This window comes from Aphelocoma coerulescens, chromosome 4A (genome assembly GCF_041296385.1).
Source record: "Aphelocoma coerulescens isolate FSJ_1873_10779 chromosome 4A, UR_Acoe_1.0, whole genome shotgun sequence".
Classification (NCBI taxonomy): Eukaryota; Metazoa; Chordata; class Aves; order Passeriformes; family Corvidae; genus Aphelocoma; species Aphelocoma coerulescens.
Window position 1 is genome coordinate 4817092 of NC_091018.1, and position 13305 is coordinate 4830396.

A 13305-nucleotide genomic window follows, 5' to 3' on the forward strand; every position below is an offset into this window, starting at 1 on the left:
CTGAATTCCAGTTGGATTTTTCAGGCTTGGTTTTAGCTTCAAGAATAAATCAGGTTTGAAGAAATATAATGAAGCAAGTTCTGGGAAAAGACAAAAGTATGTGAGATTCAGTTTTTTTTTAAAAAAGGATCAATTGCTTGTGGTAGATTTGCCATCTGTTGGTGTGTGCACACTGCTGCAGTGACTTATTTCAGGATTTAATTACGTTTTCTGACTGCACTTGGCTCAGCTAACCTTGGGAGTTTCTATGAGAAATACAGTTGGTCATATTTCCTTCAGTAGCTTTTGGAAAGAGATGAATTACCAAAGAAATTCTGGTTTATGAGTCCTTAGGAGGAGGTTGGACAAAGCTGGGCCTTGGGGTTTTCACTGAGTCATTACGTGGAGGATTCTGTGGTCTCTGCTGGGCTTTCCTAAGGTCAGACTCCAAAAGTGCACACAAAGCCTGAGTGTCCATCCCTGCAGTGTCACTCATGGATGTAAGACCAGCCCCCTCCTTACTCCATCCCTGCTGTGCCCTCGTGGTGGGCCTGTGATTTACTCTGAGTCCCTTGTCATTTCCCACAGGACTTGGGGAGCTGATGACTGCTCATTACTTTCCTTCTCTTTGTAAGTTGTGTGCATTATTGACAACTATTTTATGTTTATTCCAAATATTATATATATATAGTGAAAATGTGTGCAGAGAGACAGGAATTTCCCCACCCTTCAGCTCTGAGTGAGGGGACGGAGCAGTGCCTGGTGGGATGGTGGAGGTGGGATGGATATAGACCTGTGTAAAATCCCAAACAATGTGCAGAGGGGGATTAATCCCTCTCCCTTGCAATATAAAGCCAGGGAACACCAGGTGAAACTAAGCAGCAGGCTCAGAGGGAGGTACTTTGGTGATAAGCGTGGAATTTGTGAGGTGTTATGATCACTGTAAATGTAGATATTCCAGAAAGCTTGGGGAAACTGATGGAAGAAATATCCAACAAGAGTGTTCTGTGCAGGATCTCACCCTTGGCTCGTGAAACCTGAATTGCTTGAGCCTGAACGCAAATCTGGAGCTGTATTTTTAGCTATTGCTTACCCTGTTTGTAGGTTCTGTCTGGCATCTGCTTTCCTGGCCAGTGTGGAGACAGGATACTGCATCTTTAATTTAGATTTTCCTTTGAGGATAGAGAAGAACTGAGATGTGTCAGTTGGCTGGTTTGTAGCATTCACTCAGTCTGAGGGGAAAAATATAAACTATAGGACATTTAATTTCAAAATGCATTTCAAAATGAGGGAAAGGTAAAAGTTTTAAGTGAAAGCAAGTATATATAAGCATAAAAAAGTCTAGTAGGATCTTCATTCACTGTGCCTATCTGCAGTTTTCATCCCCTACTGTCAAAGCTCTGTGATCAGCAGAGATAAATTCATTGTATTTTCCATATGGCTGAGATATTTCTTGAGCTCATTTTGGACAAATGTGGCAAAAATTTGCTGCTAAGTCTGTCCTGTGGTTCCAAAATATCCCCCAAAATATGTTTGCTTTGACGGTGAGAATGAAATAGTAGATCTTTCTTAAGGTGTTGATCTGGGAGCATCATCTCCAATTGGCTTCCTTTTTTTATCCCAAAGTGAGCTTTTAAAACCTTGCTACAAAAGTACAAAGATGAGATGGAGAAATATAATGAAGCTGAGGCAGGGATTCACTACAGGCCTCTTCCCTCGCACTTCATGCACTGACATAACCACAACAGAGTGTAAGTAAGAATGATTCTGGCTGTTTCCTCGTGTGAGTGGCTCCACGCAATGGGGCAAAGCACACAATAAACTGCTTAACAAAGTCCAACTGTATTTGATACCACATCCCTGTGAATACACACACACCCCTCTGAGCTTGGCTCTAGATGCAGATTTTAAATATCAGAATATACAGGGTGGGGAGTGGACTCTCCTATTTTTGTTTCGTATTCAGACCATATAGCATTGACTGAAGATTTTGTCATGATGCTGTTCCATAACTTCATCTGCACACAGATGTTTGATATTGGGATACCAGTGTCTTTAATTGTGAAAATCTTGCTGCATTTACCTCCTTAGGACCTGAGCAATTTCCTCTGTGTGTAGAGGATTTCCACATTTTGATGGCCACAGCTGTCCCACTGAGCCCATGTGAGAGCTCCCCACGCTCCGTGTGAAGCAGTCCCTCCTCTGGAACAATTCTGGCAGGGACTCAAGGATACAAGGACACATTTTTGTTGCATCAGGACAGTTGTTTTTCCTCCACGTAGGAGAGCGAGTGGCACAAACAGGATGTGCTTTGTACCCACAAGCACTCATCCACACAACAGGGGAGGGCTGTGCTGCTCTGACTGAAAATGTGCTTAATCGTATTGTACAACGGATTAAAGGTGAAATGACGATGAACTTGAATAAACTCGCCCTGAGAAATTAATTCTACTCCCCCAAACCACCTTCACAATCGATCCTAGAGTTCAGCCTGCCTTGAACGGGATCCCCAAAGGCAAATTTGTACCTGTTCCCTTCAGCGGTGTTACCAGCGTTGTAAAAGCAGAGTGAAACAGGCAGGGGCAGCTTCCTCACTCAAGCTTTGCTTTTTGCAGTTTCCTTCCGGAGCTCTTGCTAAATGAGGCACTATCCTCATATTCCTCTATTCCCACTGCCGGGCTTTCCAGGGGGAGCTCTGCTGTCCTTGCCGTGGTTCGGGTTCAGTGTCACCACCTGGGGGAAGGAGGGGAACAAAAGACACTGGCCTGATAATAATATTCTTATTTTTCCTTTCTTGAAAAACTTTCTGGGTGAATGAACTCAAACTTTGCAGGATTCTTCTGAAATAATCTCGTTTAGGGTAGCTACAGATTAACAGAAAACTGGAGAGGGAATGTCAGTCTGTAATTGGCCTCTCTGAGAAATGTCCTGCTGGAAATGACATGCAGGAAATGTGCAGGGATTTTTTAAATTCATAAATAAGCTGTTGTTCATATGTTCAAGTGTGTGATTGACGATTTTCAGGGAAATTGAATAAGTAAAGTAAGTATGGGTGGTGTCAGGTGGCTGCAGGTGCATAAAAGGGACAATTGAGTGCTTGGATTTCATGTTAGTCATACTGAACAAGCTGAATTTTGGCTGCAGATCCCATTTATTACTATTTTTATTTTTATTTTTATTTTTATTTTTATTTTTATTTTTATTTTTATTATTTTTACTCCTTTCCTATTAGGCTCAGTAAAATACTACTCTCAGCAACTTTACCATGCTGTAGAATTAATTTTGAAGCGAATCTATATTAAGAAACTAATTATTTGGAACTCTTCATCTAATCAAAGTCCCTCAGAGGTTCTCATGCTGCTCATACAAGGACCTGCTGAGGGTTGGAATGGGCAGAACCTGCTGAACAGATGAAGGTGCTGAAATGTCAGGAATATTCAGCTGCAAATTGCACAGCAGGGATGTGATACCCCCAGCTGAAAGCTGGGCACCAAATGAGATCTGATACCCCTACAGGCAGATTAGATGCTCTGGAAATAGGGGCAATTAATATCCAGCTATATAATATCTAAATATTCATTTGAAACCCAAGACATGAGGCCCCGGTCCTCCTAAATCAGTGATTTGCTAATGTATTTTTGGTGGTTTATTTCTTTGTAAAACAGCATTTGAGGGGAAGCTTGCTGATTTTTACATTTCTGTGACATATTGTTGCCTTTTTATTGAATACTTCTTACTTGTTTGGTTGTGAGACCTAGAGTAACAGAAATTCTGAATTTACTTTTCCTTATATCTACATACATAATAATTTCCCTTTTCTAGCCTTTGACACAAATAACAGTCCTAACTCCTTTAATTATTGCTTTCCTCTGAACTTCTCAAATCCCTGGGAATGCAGAACACTTGTTTGCAGCCTGTTATTATTTGCAGCAATGGGGGAAGTCAGATGCAGGAAAACAGCATCTGCCACAGGAGTTTTAGACACAAGTTCTTGTTGAGCACTCCAAGAACTTTCAAAAATCACTTCTCACTGGATTTCCTTTATATTTGAATTAAGATCTGTCTGATAGCACTGCTCAAGTACGCACAGATTTAATCTCACAGAAGCTTTGGCCATTTGGCTCATTAGGGGTCACCAGCAGAGGCACTGGGATATCTCTGTGTGTGCACCAGCAGCCTGCAGAGCTGGGGCTCGTCCCTTCATCTCCTGTCACTTAATTGCTGTAAAAGCTCCATGTTCACACACTCCTACCATAACAAAACTAAAGTGACCCAGCCTCAACAGTTCTATATTTAAAGCATAAATTCTCTCTCAACATTCACTACCTGTGACTTTGATCCTCCATTTTCTCACCTGATTTCTGTTTTCTGAAGGACAAACATTCCTGGTACACACTCCAAAACATTTGTCTTCCATGGTTGAGTTCCAGACCTTTAAAAATAGGCTTGCAATGGAAATGCTGACGTGCCAGCTGGCTGCTGCTGCAGTGACACATTCACAATAGGCAACTCCTCAGCGCCGGGGAACTGGGAATGGGCAGCTTTTGGGACTGCTCGCTCGGATTTAATCAAGGACTGGAGCAGCACAGCATCCTACACTTGTCTGTGCAGTGGTTGACTTCTGAGTCAAAAAAAATCAGCATAGAAAGTGTTTGGGATATGGGATGCACCAGCTTGTTCCCTCGTTCGTGCTCATTTCATCAAAATTACTTGGCAATTAAGAAGGGTTTGAGCCTTCCTTTGCTTTATCTAAAGGATAGGGCTTCTTGATAAGTCACACAGCATGTGCAAATAAAAACAGTCATTGAGGCAGTTTTCTATCCTTTAAAAACATACTTTTGACAGTATCATCTAGTGTTCTCCAGCTCCTAAAATCGAATGGTGAAGGGGGAATATTATTTTTTCATCCACGCTCTTTTTCCTGCCCCCCTTCGGCAGCGCTGTTGTGTTTCTCTGAACACATGCCTGGAAACAAAGGCGTCGGGACCGGTTTGTTGTAAGCACGGCGAGGCGGCTCCGCTCCCGCCCCGGCTCCTTCTCGCTTCCCACCGCCGCGGGCCCCGCAGGGACCGGGCTGCGCCTCCCCGCCGCCCGCGCTTCCTGTCCCCGCACCTCGCAATTTCGAAAAAACACAACCAAACGAAACTTTTGGGGTTTTTGCTCTTCCCCTCTGTCGGTTCCGTGGGAGGAAGAGCCCCCTCGCGCCGGGGCCGCAGCCGGTGCCCCTGAGCGCCGATGACTGACAGTCCGCGTCCCCTCAAACCTGTCCCCCACCATCCCCTTCTCTTCATTCCTGTCTCTCATCCCCAATCCTTTTATCCCCCATCCGTTGAACCCCCGTCCCCTCACGCCTTGTTCCCGCAGCCTTGATCCCCCTCAGACCTGTCCCCGCAGTCGCGTCTCCTCACCTCCAATTCCCTCAGCCCCGTCCCTCATCCCCACTCCCCCTCATCCTCTGTCCCTCACCCCCAATCCTTCCACCTCAATCCCCCTCAGACCTGTCCCTCACCCTCAATCCCTCCATCCTCCATCCCCAATCCCCTCATCCCCAATCCCTCCATCCTCAATCCCCCTCAGACCAGTCCCTCCATCCCCAATCCCCTCACCCCCAATCCCTCCATCCCCAATCCCCCTCAGACCTGTCCCTCCATCCCCAATCCCCTCATCCCCAATCCCTCCATCCCCAATCCCCCTCAGACCTGTCCCTCCATCCCCAATCCATCCCCTCATCCCCAATCCCTCCATCCTCAATCCCCCTCAGACCAGTCCCTCCATCCCCAATCCCCTCACCCCCAATCCCTCCATCCCCAATCCCCTCACCCCCAATCCCTCCATCCCCAATCCCCTCATCCCCAATCCCTCCATCCCCAATCCCCCTCAGCGCGGCGCGGCCGCCCGCCCGCAGCCCCGGTGACGTCACCGCGCGTCATTCCCCCCCCCCCCCCCATGCAGGGGATTCTCCGTCCCGCCCTGACGTCACCGCGGTGCCGCGCAGGCCCCGCCCCCGCGGGCCGCCATGTTGGGGGCGTGCGCGGGGCAGCGCAGCGCGGCGCCGCCCCCGCCGGCCGGCAGCGCCCGCACCCCGCGCTCCGCTCCGCGCCCGGCCCCGCGCCGCTCCGCACGGCCACCGGGAGCGGCCGAGCCGCCGCGGCCCCACAGCCGGGACATGGTGCCGTGCGCGCCGCTGGACGACGAGCCGCAGCCCTGCCACAAAATGGAGCTGTACGTGAGCGGCGCCGAGGTCAGTGCGGGGCGGAAGGGGGGGGGGGGAACGGGGAGGGCCGGCTCCGCGCCCCGCCGGCACCTGCGCCCGACCCGGCCTCCCGCGGCCTCGCGGGGCTGCGCCGGCCTCGCCTCGCTGCCCGCTCAGCCTGCCCGCCGCGCCCCCGCCTCCCCCGCCGCCCCCGGCCCCCCGGCCTGCGCTCGGCCGCGACCCGCGCCCGCCCTGCCCGGCCCCGGGCCCGGCCCCGGCCCGCAGGCGGCGGCCCCCGCCCGCCCCCGCCGTCCCGCGGGCCCAGCCGCCGCCGCCGCGCAGCCCCGCCGCCGCCCCGGGCCCGGCCGTGCCCCCCGGGCGCGGGCCGTGACACGTGTGGAGGTAGCGGGACCGGCGCCCGGGGGAGACCGGTGCTTTGTGTCGCCTCCCGGCTGCTTCGTGTCACAGGTGTCTGTCCCCACGTAGCATCCGGGGGGTTGTAAACTCACTTTTATGGCCGTAGCTCCTGTGAAAAGTTACTTTAAGTTCTGCTGGAAATTTGCTCGTGCTAATGTGGCTGCGCATCCAGGTAGGTTGTCACTACGGAGGTCCCTTTGCCTTCTTGCGGAATAACTATGCATTAATTATCAGACACACAACGAGCAGGGAGAGCCAGGAGTGCCTGGCTGAGGTTTGGATGCTTAAACGTTGAATAACTAACTCTACGTTGATTATCATAAACACAACGAGCAGAGGGAACCAGGAGTGCCTGGCTGAGGTTTGGATGCTTAAACGTGTTAAAGAACGAGGAACGGCTTCGAGGTATTGCTTAGTGCTCGAGGTGCTTCATCAGCAAGGAGCAAATGCAATTTAAAAGAAAATAAAAGGTAAAACTGGTTCTGTTACAACGATTCCTGTGTCTCAGCAGAACGTGGTGCTTGAGTATTAAAACTCTTGCACTTTGAAATCAGAAGTGGAGAGTTGCGTATCAGGTATCGTTAGCTATGACAAATAAAAGATTACACCTAGGTCTGTTAGACACACAAAAGATGTTATCTAAATAAAGCTGCTTAAAACTGGTCAGACTTGCTTTCTGTTGTGCACCAGACTCTTCTAGGTGAAAAGGGTCTGTGGCAAAATCATCTCAAAGTACAAAGTGTGCAAGAGTGAAAGGATGCCCTTTAAATGGTCTTGTTGAAATTTTTTCCCCTGTTAAAAATTTTAGGAGAAAAAACCCCCAATTTTCTTAGTGCTTTTAATATTTGGGGATTTTAGTACCACTGCCAAGTACTATAATTACTGGATATGCATTTTTATACCATGGCTGCTACACTCTAACACTTAAAAGTATTCTAATGGTTAATAATACTTGAGGCAGTCTCTGTACCTTAATATTAGAGACACCCTAATTATGTTAGTGAAGCTACAGGATCTGAAAGTCAGCAAAAGTATTAAGACTTATTTGTTCATATTGTTTGTAAAAGTAGTTATGTTGTAGCTGAGGTATGAAACTTAGCGAAGGTCTGAGAACTTTCTTGGTCCTGTCGATGAGTTCTTTAGGAAATATTAAGAAATCGTGATATATGAGTGCTAAAATAACCAAGTGTGGAGTGTTGCAGCTGAACTGGGATGTGCATCCCTGGGCGTTTTTTGGCTGGACAAAGTCCCCCACCAAGGGGTGCCAGCAGAGCACAGGGTAGGGGATGTGCAGCTGAGAGGGCTCTGTGTGTGTGTGTAACATCTGAAGGCAACTGTTTGCAACAGTCGCTCTTTATATTGTATTTTCCTCAGGTCTGTACCTGAACTACTTCATAAGGTCTGTGTAAAGCTCCTCTGGTTGTGCTCTGATTAAAAGGAGACCTGGTGTTTGTTGTGTTCGTGTTAGGTTTGGCCAGCAGCAGTTAAAGCCCATTTATGCCAAACCAGTTTCTTCAAGTTGAGTGTGAAGTTCCCAAATTACAGGAACAAATACTTGTGTTGTCAAAACCCTTCCTATAAGTGATCTCAGGGATGTGCTGCACTTCTCACTTGTTGGATTTCTACATCCACGTGGCATGGGGATTTAACAAAGGTGTATTTTATGTCAAAATGAATTTTCGTTTGGACTTTCACTTAGTTTTTATAGAATTAAGTATAGCTCATTACAGCCTTGTATTGGCAGTCTGGGAGATCTCTGACCTTGGCCTTGCTGGAACTACAGTCGCAGAGCTACTGTGAAATAGGTTTTAATTTTGAAGATTAACTTGTGCCTTCTGGTGCTCTTGTCCATCAGCTGTGGCACAGGAGGAAAAACCCAAGGAATGGTTTTCTCTGAGGACTCTGCTTGTTGACTAAATTTAGGATTACGTTATTAGCAATAAGTGCGTTTCCAGTAGCACTTGTGTTGACTTGGAGTAAAAACACCTGGCAAGGAAAGGATGTGATCTTGAAGGTAGGAAACAAATTTTCATGATTCAAGTCACAAGAACAACATGAAATTTTGGAAGAAATTATTGAAAGTCAGGATTGAATTATTTTGCCCTTTTGGGGGGTGGTCTTTGAAGTGCTGAGGATTTGGGGCTCTGCACTGTGCTGTTCCTGTGTTTATGTTCCTGTGACAGCATCACTTGTGAAGCTGTTTGTGACTCTGGGAATTCCTTAAGCCTAGGTAGGAAGGATGAGTGTTGCGCTGTTTAAGCTTCAAACATTCAGTGAACTTCTTTCCCCCTGGATATTGGATTAATAAATATTTCCATGGTAATGAAAATAGGTATGAGGGTGTTGATCTTGATCAACTGTTGTAGATTATTAACATATAATTACAGTCTACAAAGAAACAGGAAAGTAAACATTAGCATTTTACTGACCAAGCTGGATGAAATGCAGAAATAGTTGGAACTGGGCAGAATATGGGAATTTGGGCACTTTCTGCCCATTGAACAGAGAGGGTTGCATTTACAAGGAGCTGTGTAATAGGTGTAAGCACATGCTGTTTGCAAGACATGAATATTGTGAATTGCATAAATGCAATCTCTGTCTCAAACACTTATTTTTGCAATAAATACTTCAGGAACCAGTTACTTAATTGCCTGATTGTGACAAGCAAGACAAGGCTGAAACAAAAAAGTGACTGAAAACTAAAGTATTCGGCTGGGAACCGGGGCTGCATTGTGAGCTGCTGCCTTCCAAAAGGCATTTTCGTGAGCTGAACTCTGCTGCTGTTGTGCATAAGCTGCTGCCTTTGCCAGTTTAAATAAATACATCTTTGATTTTGGCCAGTGTTTTCAGCCCATCCTCTGGAGCACGTTCTGAGCCCGGTCTGTCAAAGGCCACTGAATTTTGTCAGTGTTAGGAGTTGCATAACTCCTTTGTGAGTAATTACTGGCAGTGACGTGGATGACTCAGCTCTACCTAGTTTTGTGCATCTCTCAGAATCGCCACAATCGGGTGGTGTTCTGTTAAGGAGAGAAAGTAAAACCTTGCCCCTAATCTGAGCGCCCTCAGCCATTGCAACAATGTACAGATTTTGTAAAGGTCTTGGAGAACAAGTTGCCTTTAAAAAAAAAAAAAAGTATGCACATTAATGCTCTTAAAGGGAAAACAATGAGTGTCTTTATGCATTGAAAAGTGCTGCAATACAGTAATAATGATGGTGGGTTTGTATACCACTTCTGAAATTAGTTTTGGAAATCTGCTGTAGTATTCTGAGTCTCAGAAAGGGGCCAGGAGTCTGTTGCAGGTAGCTCACCTTCCTTCCTGCAGGATACCTTTGGAGACACTTTACAGCAACCCTAAATCCAAAGAATGGGATGATTTGTTTACTCATCATAGGTAGAATTCTGCTATTTATGTAGTACTTCGCTACATTAAGAATAAAATTTGAAATCATTGCTTTCATTGAGTTTAAATCTTGCCCTTTCCCAGAATTACCTGCCATCAAACATGATTTGGAGACTGGCTGCTGTATGCCCGTTGATTCTGGAGTTATGATTATGTACCCAGGCAGGAACACTGCTAATTCAGTGATCGCTGTGCTTGGGGTCAGCTTTGTGTCTTGTCAGAGCTATAACTTGCTGGAGGCACCTGTAATTCTCCCCTCATCTGATAATGGGAAGGATCAAAATGTCCTTTTAAAATCACTAATTATATGTTGCTGAAGGTTTGGTATCCTGTTGGAATGTATGATTTATTTGCCACAGGAAAATAACTTTATAGCTCTCCCTAGTAATTGATTATGGGTTTCAGGTGTTTTAGGTTGCTTTATCTCCCTCTTACTTGCTGTGTTAAAGAGTGTGAGGGAGTTACGAGGCCTCTTCCCTTTGAGGGGGGAATTGAGGGGCAGGGGTTGGCCCAGGATTTGTGCAGATAGGGAGTGGATGTGCCCAGAACCCTCAAATTCCTCAGACCTATCTCAGGAAATACTCGTTAGGCCAATGTGTTGCTAGTTAAATTAATGATGCAAACTCACTATAGATGCAATTAAGAATAAATGAGGAACAAATGTGGTTGTCATGACAGGATATTTTTTTTTCAAAGTCTTTTTGACATAATTGGGATTTCCTATGTAAGCTTCCACTCAAATATTTTGAAATAAGTATTTGAAGCACTCCTTCTGTGTGTGGGGAAGGAAACTGGTTATTCCCGTGTTCATGTGGGAGAACTGAGGTGCAGGTCTGGGGACACCGCAGTAACTTCCCAAATAGAGCCCAGGGAAGGAGGATATGGGAGTTCTTGGTGATCCTTGGGTAGAATTTTACCTGTTTGAAGCCAGACAAGACTTTAGGTGAGTGGTGCTGAATACTGCTTTTTACTTCTAATTATAGTATGATGATTAAATTCCCAGTTCTGCTTTTTCTAGAAATTTTTTAATGCTGTTTGAATGCCTCAATGAAGACATGTAAAAGCAGGGCAGGATGAACCTGCTTTACATCTTCCACTGCTTTTCCTGTGATTAGATATTTTTGCTGACCTTTTGCCTGGCTTCTTTCAACCAAAACCTGTTGACCCACCAAATCCTAAGGCATTTACCATGTAAACAGTGAAAGCATCCTTCGTATGTGGGGGGGCAGATGGTTCAAATCTTTGGTAACACTGGGAATCCTCTGTTCTGCTGCAATAATCAGAGGAAAAACATGTGCAATAGTCATTAAGCCTTTTCCCAGCCCCCAGAAGCCCTTTGGGTATTCTCCCAAGGTAATAGGGATGGTCCCAGTCATGGGATCCATGGGACTATTGAAATCCAGAGGCACAACTGTTCCTTGGGAGGCAGTTGGGTCCCTCAGCCTGCACCTCTGCAGAAGTGAGTGTCTGACCTGCCAGGTGCTCTGACCTAAACTTTGAGCTCATCTATTTACATAGTTTCTTTTGTTATTTTATACTAATCAACAACGTGCGGTACTTTGTGTCATTTCCAGAATGTGTGTTTGGAAAGTGTTGTCAGTGTTTGCTTCAGTGTCTGAGTTCAGTTTGTGTTTTCATGGGAGTTAATATTTAAAATGTTCAATTCTAGGACTTTAGCAGCACTGAGCAGCAAAATGATTCGAAGATGAAGGAATCTCCTTCACAGTCATAGTACTGGCTTCTTCCACCTGCTCTTTTTATAGAGAACTGTACTTTTTAATTCTCAATAATAAATTAAATTTGTGTATTCGTAGATATTTAGTAAGTAATGACTTAGAGGTTAAAATAGTTCTGTTCTATATATGTTTGTGCATAAATATTCATGGTTAAATCACTAAAAGGAGCCTCACTTGGCTGTGGAAGCTGCATTTTGTATCTGGTTTCCACAGAGGTGGGAAATAAGCATTAACTGTCACTTTTCATTTTTGCCAGCTTCTGGTTATTGAAACTTGGCCAATTGAGTGACTGTACAAGACAGTAATTATTTGATTTTTGTCACTGACTTTTTTTAGCTGAATTACTTAACAAACTACCAGACTTTGGGTTATATTCCAACAGGTTTGCAGATTTTTGTTCCTTGTTTTTTTTTTTAATGGACAGTGACCAGGCTTCACAAACAAATATGGCAAAAGTTTTAGTTGTGCGTATCAAGCAGTAAAAGCAGATTCATGCCCTTGAACATCAAATTCTTTGGACTAGAAATTGGCAGGTGTCCCAGTCTGTATCAGTACAGAGAGACTGGACAGGAAAAAACAAACACAAACCAAGGAGCAACAATGAACGGGAAAAGTGTATGATAGGAAATTGTTAATTAAGATGATTACCTGCCATAAAAGTCCAATAGCTTAGTGTAGTTGATTTGCCAGCGAGTTGAAAGTACATTACTTGGCGTTCTCAGGAACACCAGAGAAGAAACTACACACTGATTTTGGGTTCAAAACCCCATTCCTGCTTCATTTTTTGTATGTGTATTGTTTTCAGTGTATCTACAGTCCTTCTGGCTGGTAGCATTGGTTCCAGAGCTTAAATTGAAGTAACAAAACTTGGAAAATGTTGCCCATATTTATAGAAAGAAACAGTGAAATGCACACTAAAATCACTTTGAATTTAAGTCCATGAAGGAACAATGTTATTACATTTCTGAGCACCTGGAGTGGAAACCCAGTTTAGTTCCAAATAAGCTTTTTGGACAAGTTTGGTGGGCTTCACATTGGTTCACACTTGAGTGTAATCCTGTGGTATTGTGAAAAGAAATTGCATGGAAATGAGGTTGGAGGTCAGAGCTGGGCTGAACTTTGGTGTTACTTCTTGATTTATTTAGTTAATTCATACAGGAACAGCCATAGTGAGTGTCTTGTCTCCCCCAGTATCTAATTTGGAAAAAAATGTTTATGCAAAAAAAAGAAATAAATTATGTTGCAAATTAGTAACTTTGGTTTCTGGATCCAGGGTAATGGATGAGTGATTTTTGACCTTTAGAGTTGGGGTGGCAACACATGAGAGGTGAAAGATGGGCATGGGCAGGAGGTACCACTGGCTAAACTGAGTTATGATAAATAGGAACTTGCAGAGTGAAAATAAATGAAGCTTTATGCTATTTCCTTGATCTGTTTGTTTTTTTTTTCCAGTGAGGATATAGTCCAAAAATAAGTGCCAGTATCTTGCTACAAAAATTGGAGATTTAACTTTATTAAAATCATTAATTTGTGAATTAGGTCTTAAAAGCTCTCAAAACCAGGAGTCTGTAGCAGCAG

At 44.9% G+C, this 13305-nt stretch overlaps 1 protein-coding gene and 1 long non-coding RNA gene across 6 annotated transcripts in view; one reads left to right on the top strand and one right to left on the bottom strand.

The window, feature by feature from the left end:
- Positions 1–2703, bottom strand: LOC138110322 (uncharacterized). Its single transcript, XR_011150882.1, has 3 exons — positions 2507–2703; positions 1073–1151; positions 1–80 (listed from the first exon to the last, which is right to left on the bottom strand). It is a non-coding gene; the product is annotated as an uncharacterized lncRNA (long non-coding RNA).
- Positions 2704–6052: 3349 nt separating this feature from the next.
- Positions 6053–13305, top strand: part of RPS6KA6 (ribosomal protein S6 kinase A6) — a 36729-nt gene continuing 29476 nt past the window's right edge. For 2 of the 5 annotated variants that reach the window (XM_069015066.1, XM_069015067.1), the window contains exon 1: positions 6053–6220. In XM_069015066.1, coding sequence (XP_068871167.1) covers positions 6146–6220 — 75 coding nt within the window. In that variant the 5' untranslated portion in view covers positions 6053–6145. Of the gene's footprint in view, positions 6221–6598; positions 6762–8415; positions 8604–10845; positions 10935–13305 lie in introns of those variants that run through there. The other 3 variants (XM_069015068.1, XM_069015069.1, XM_069015070.1) reach the window with 3 other exon arrangements.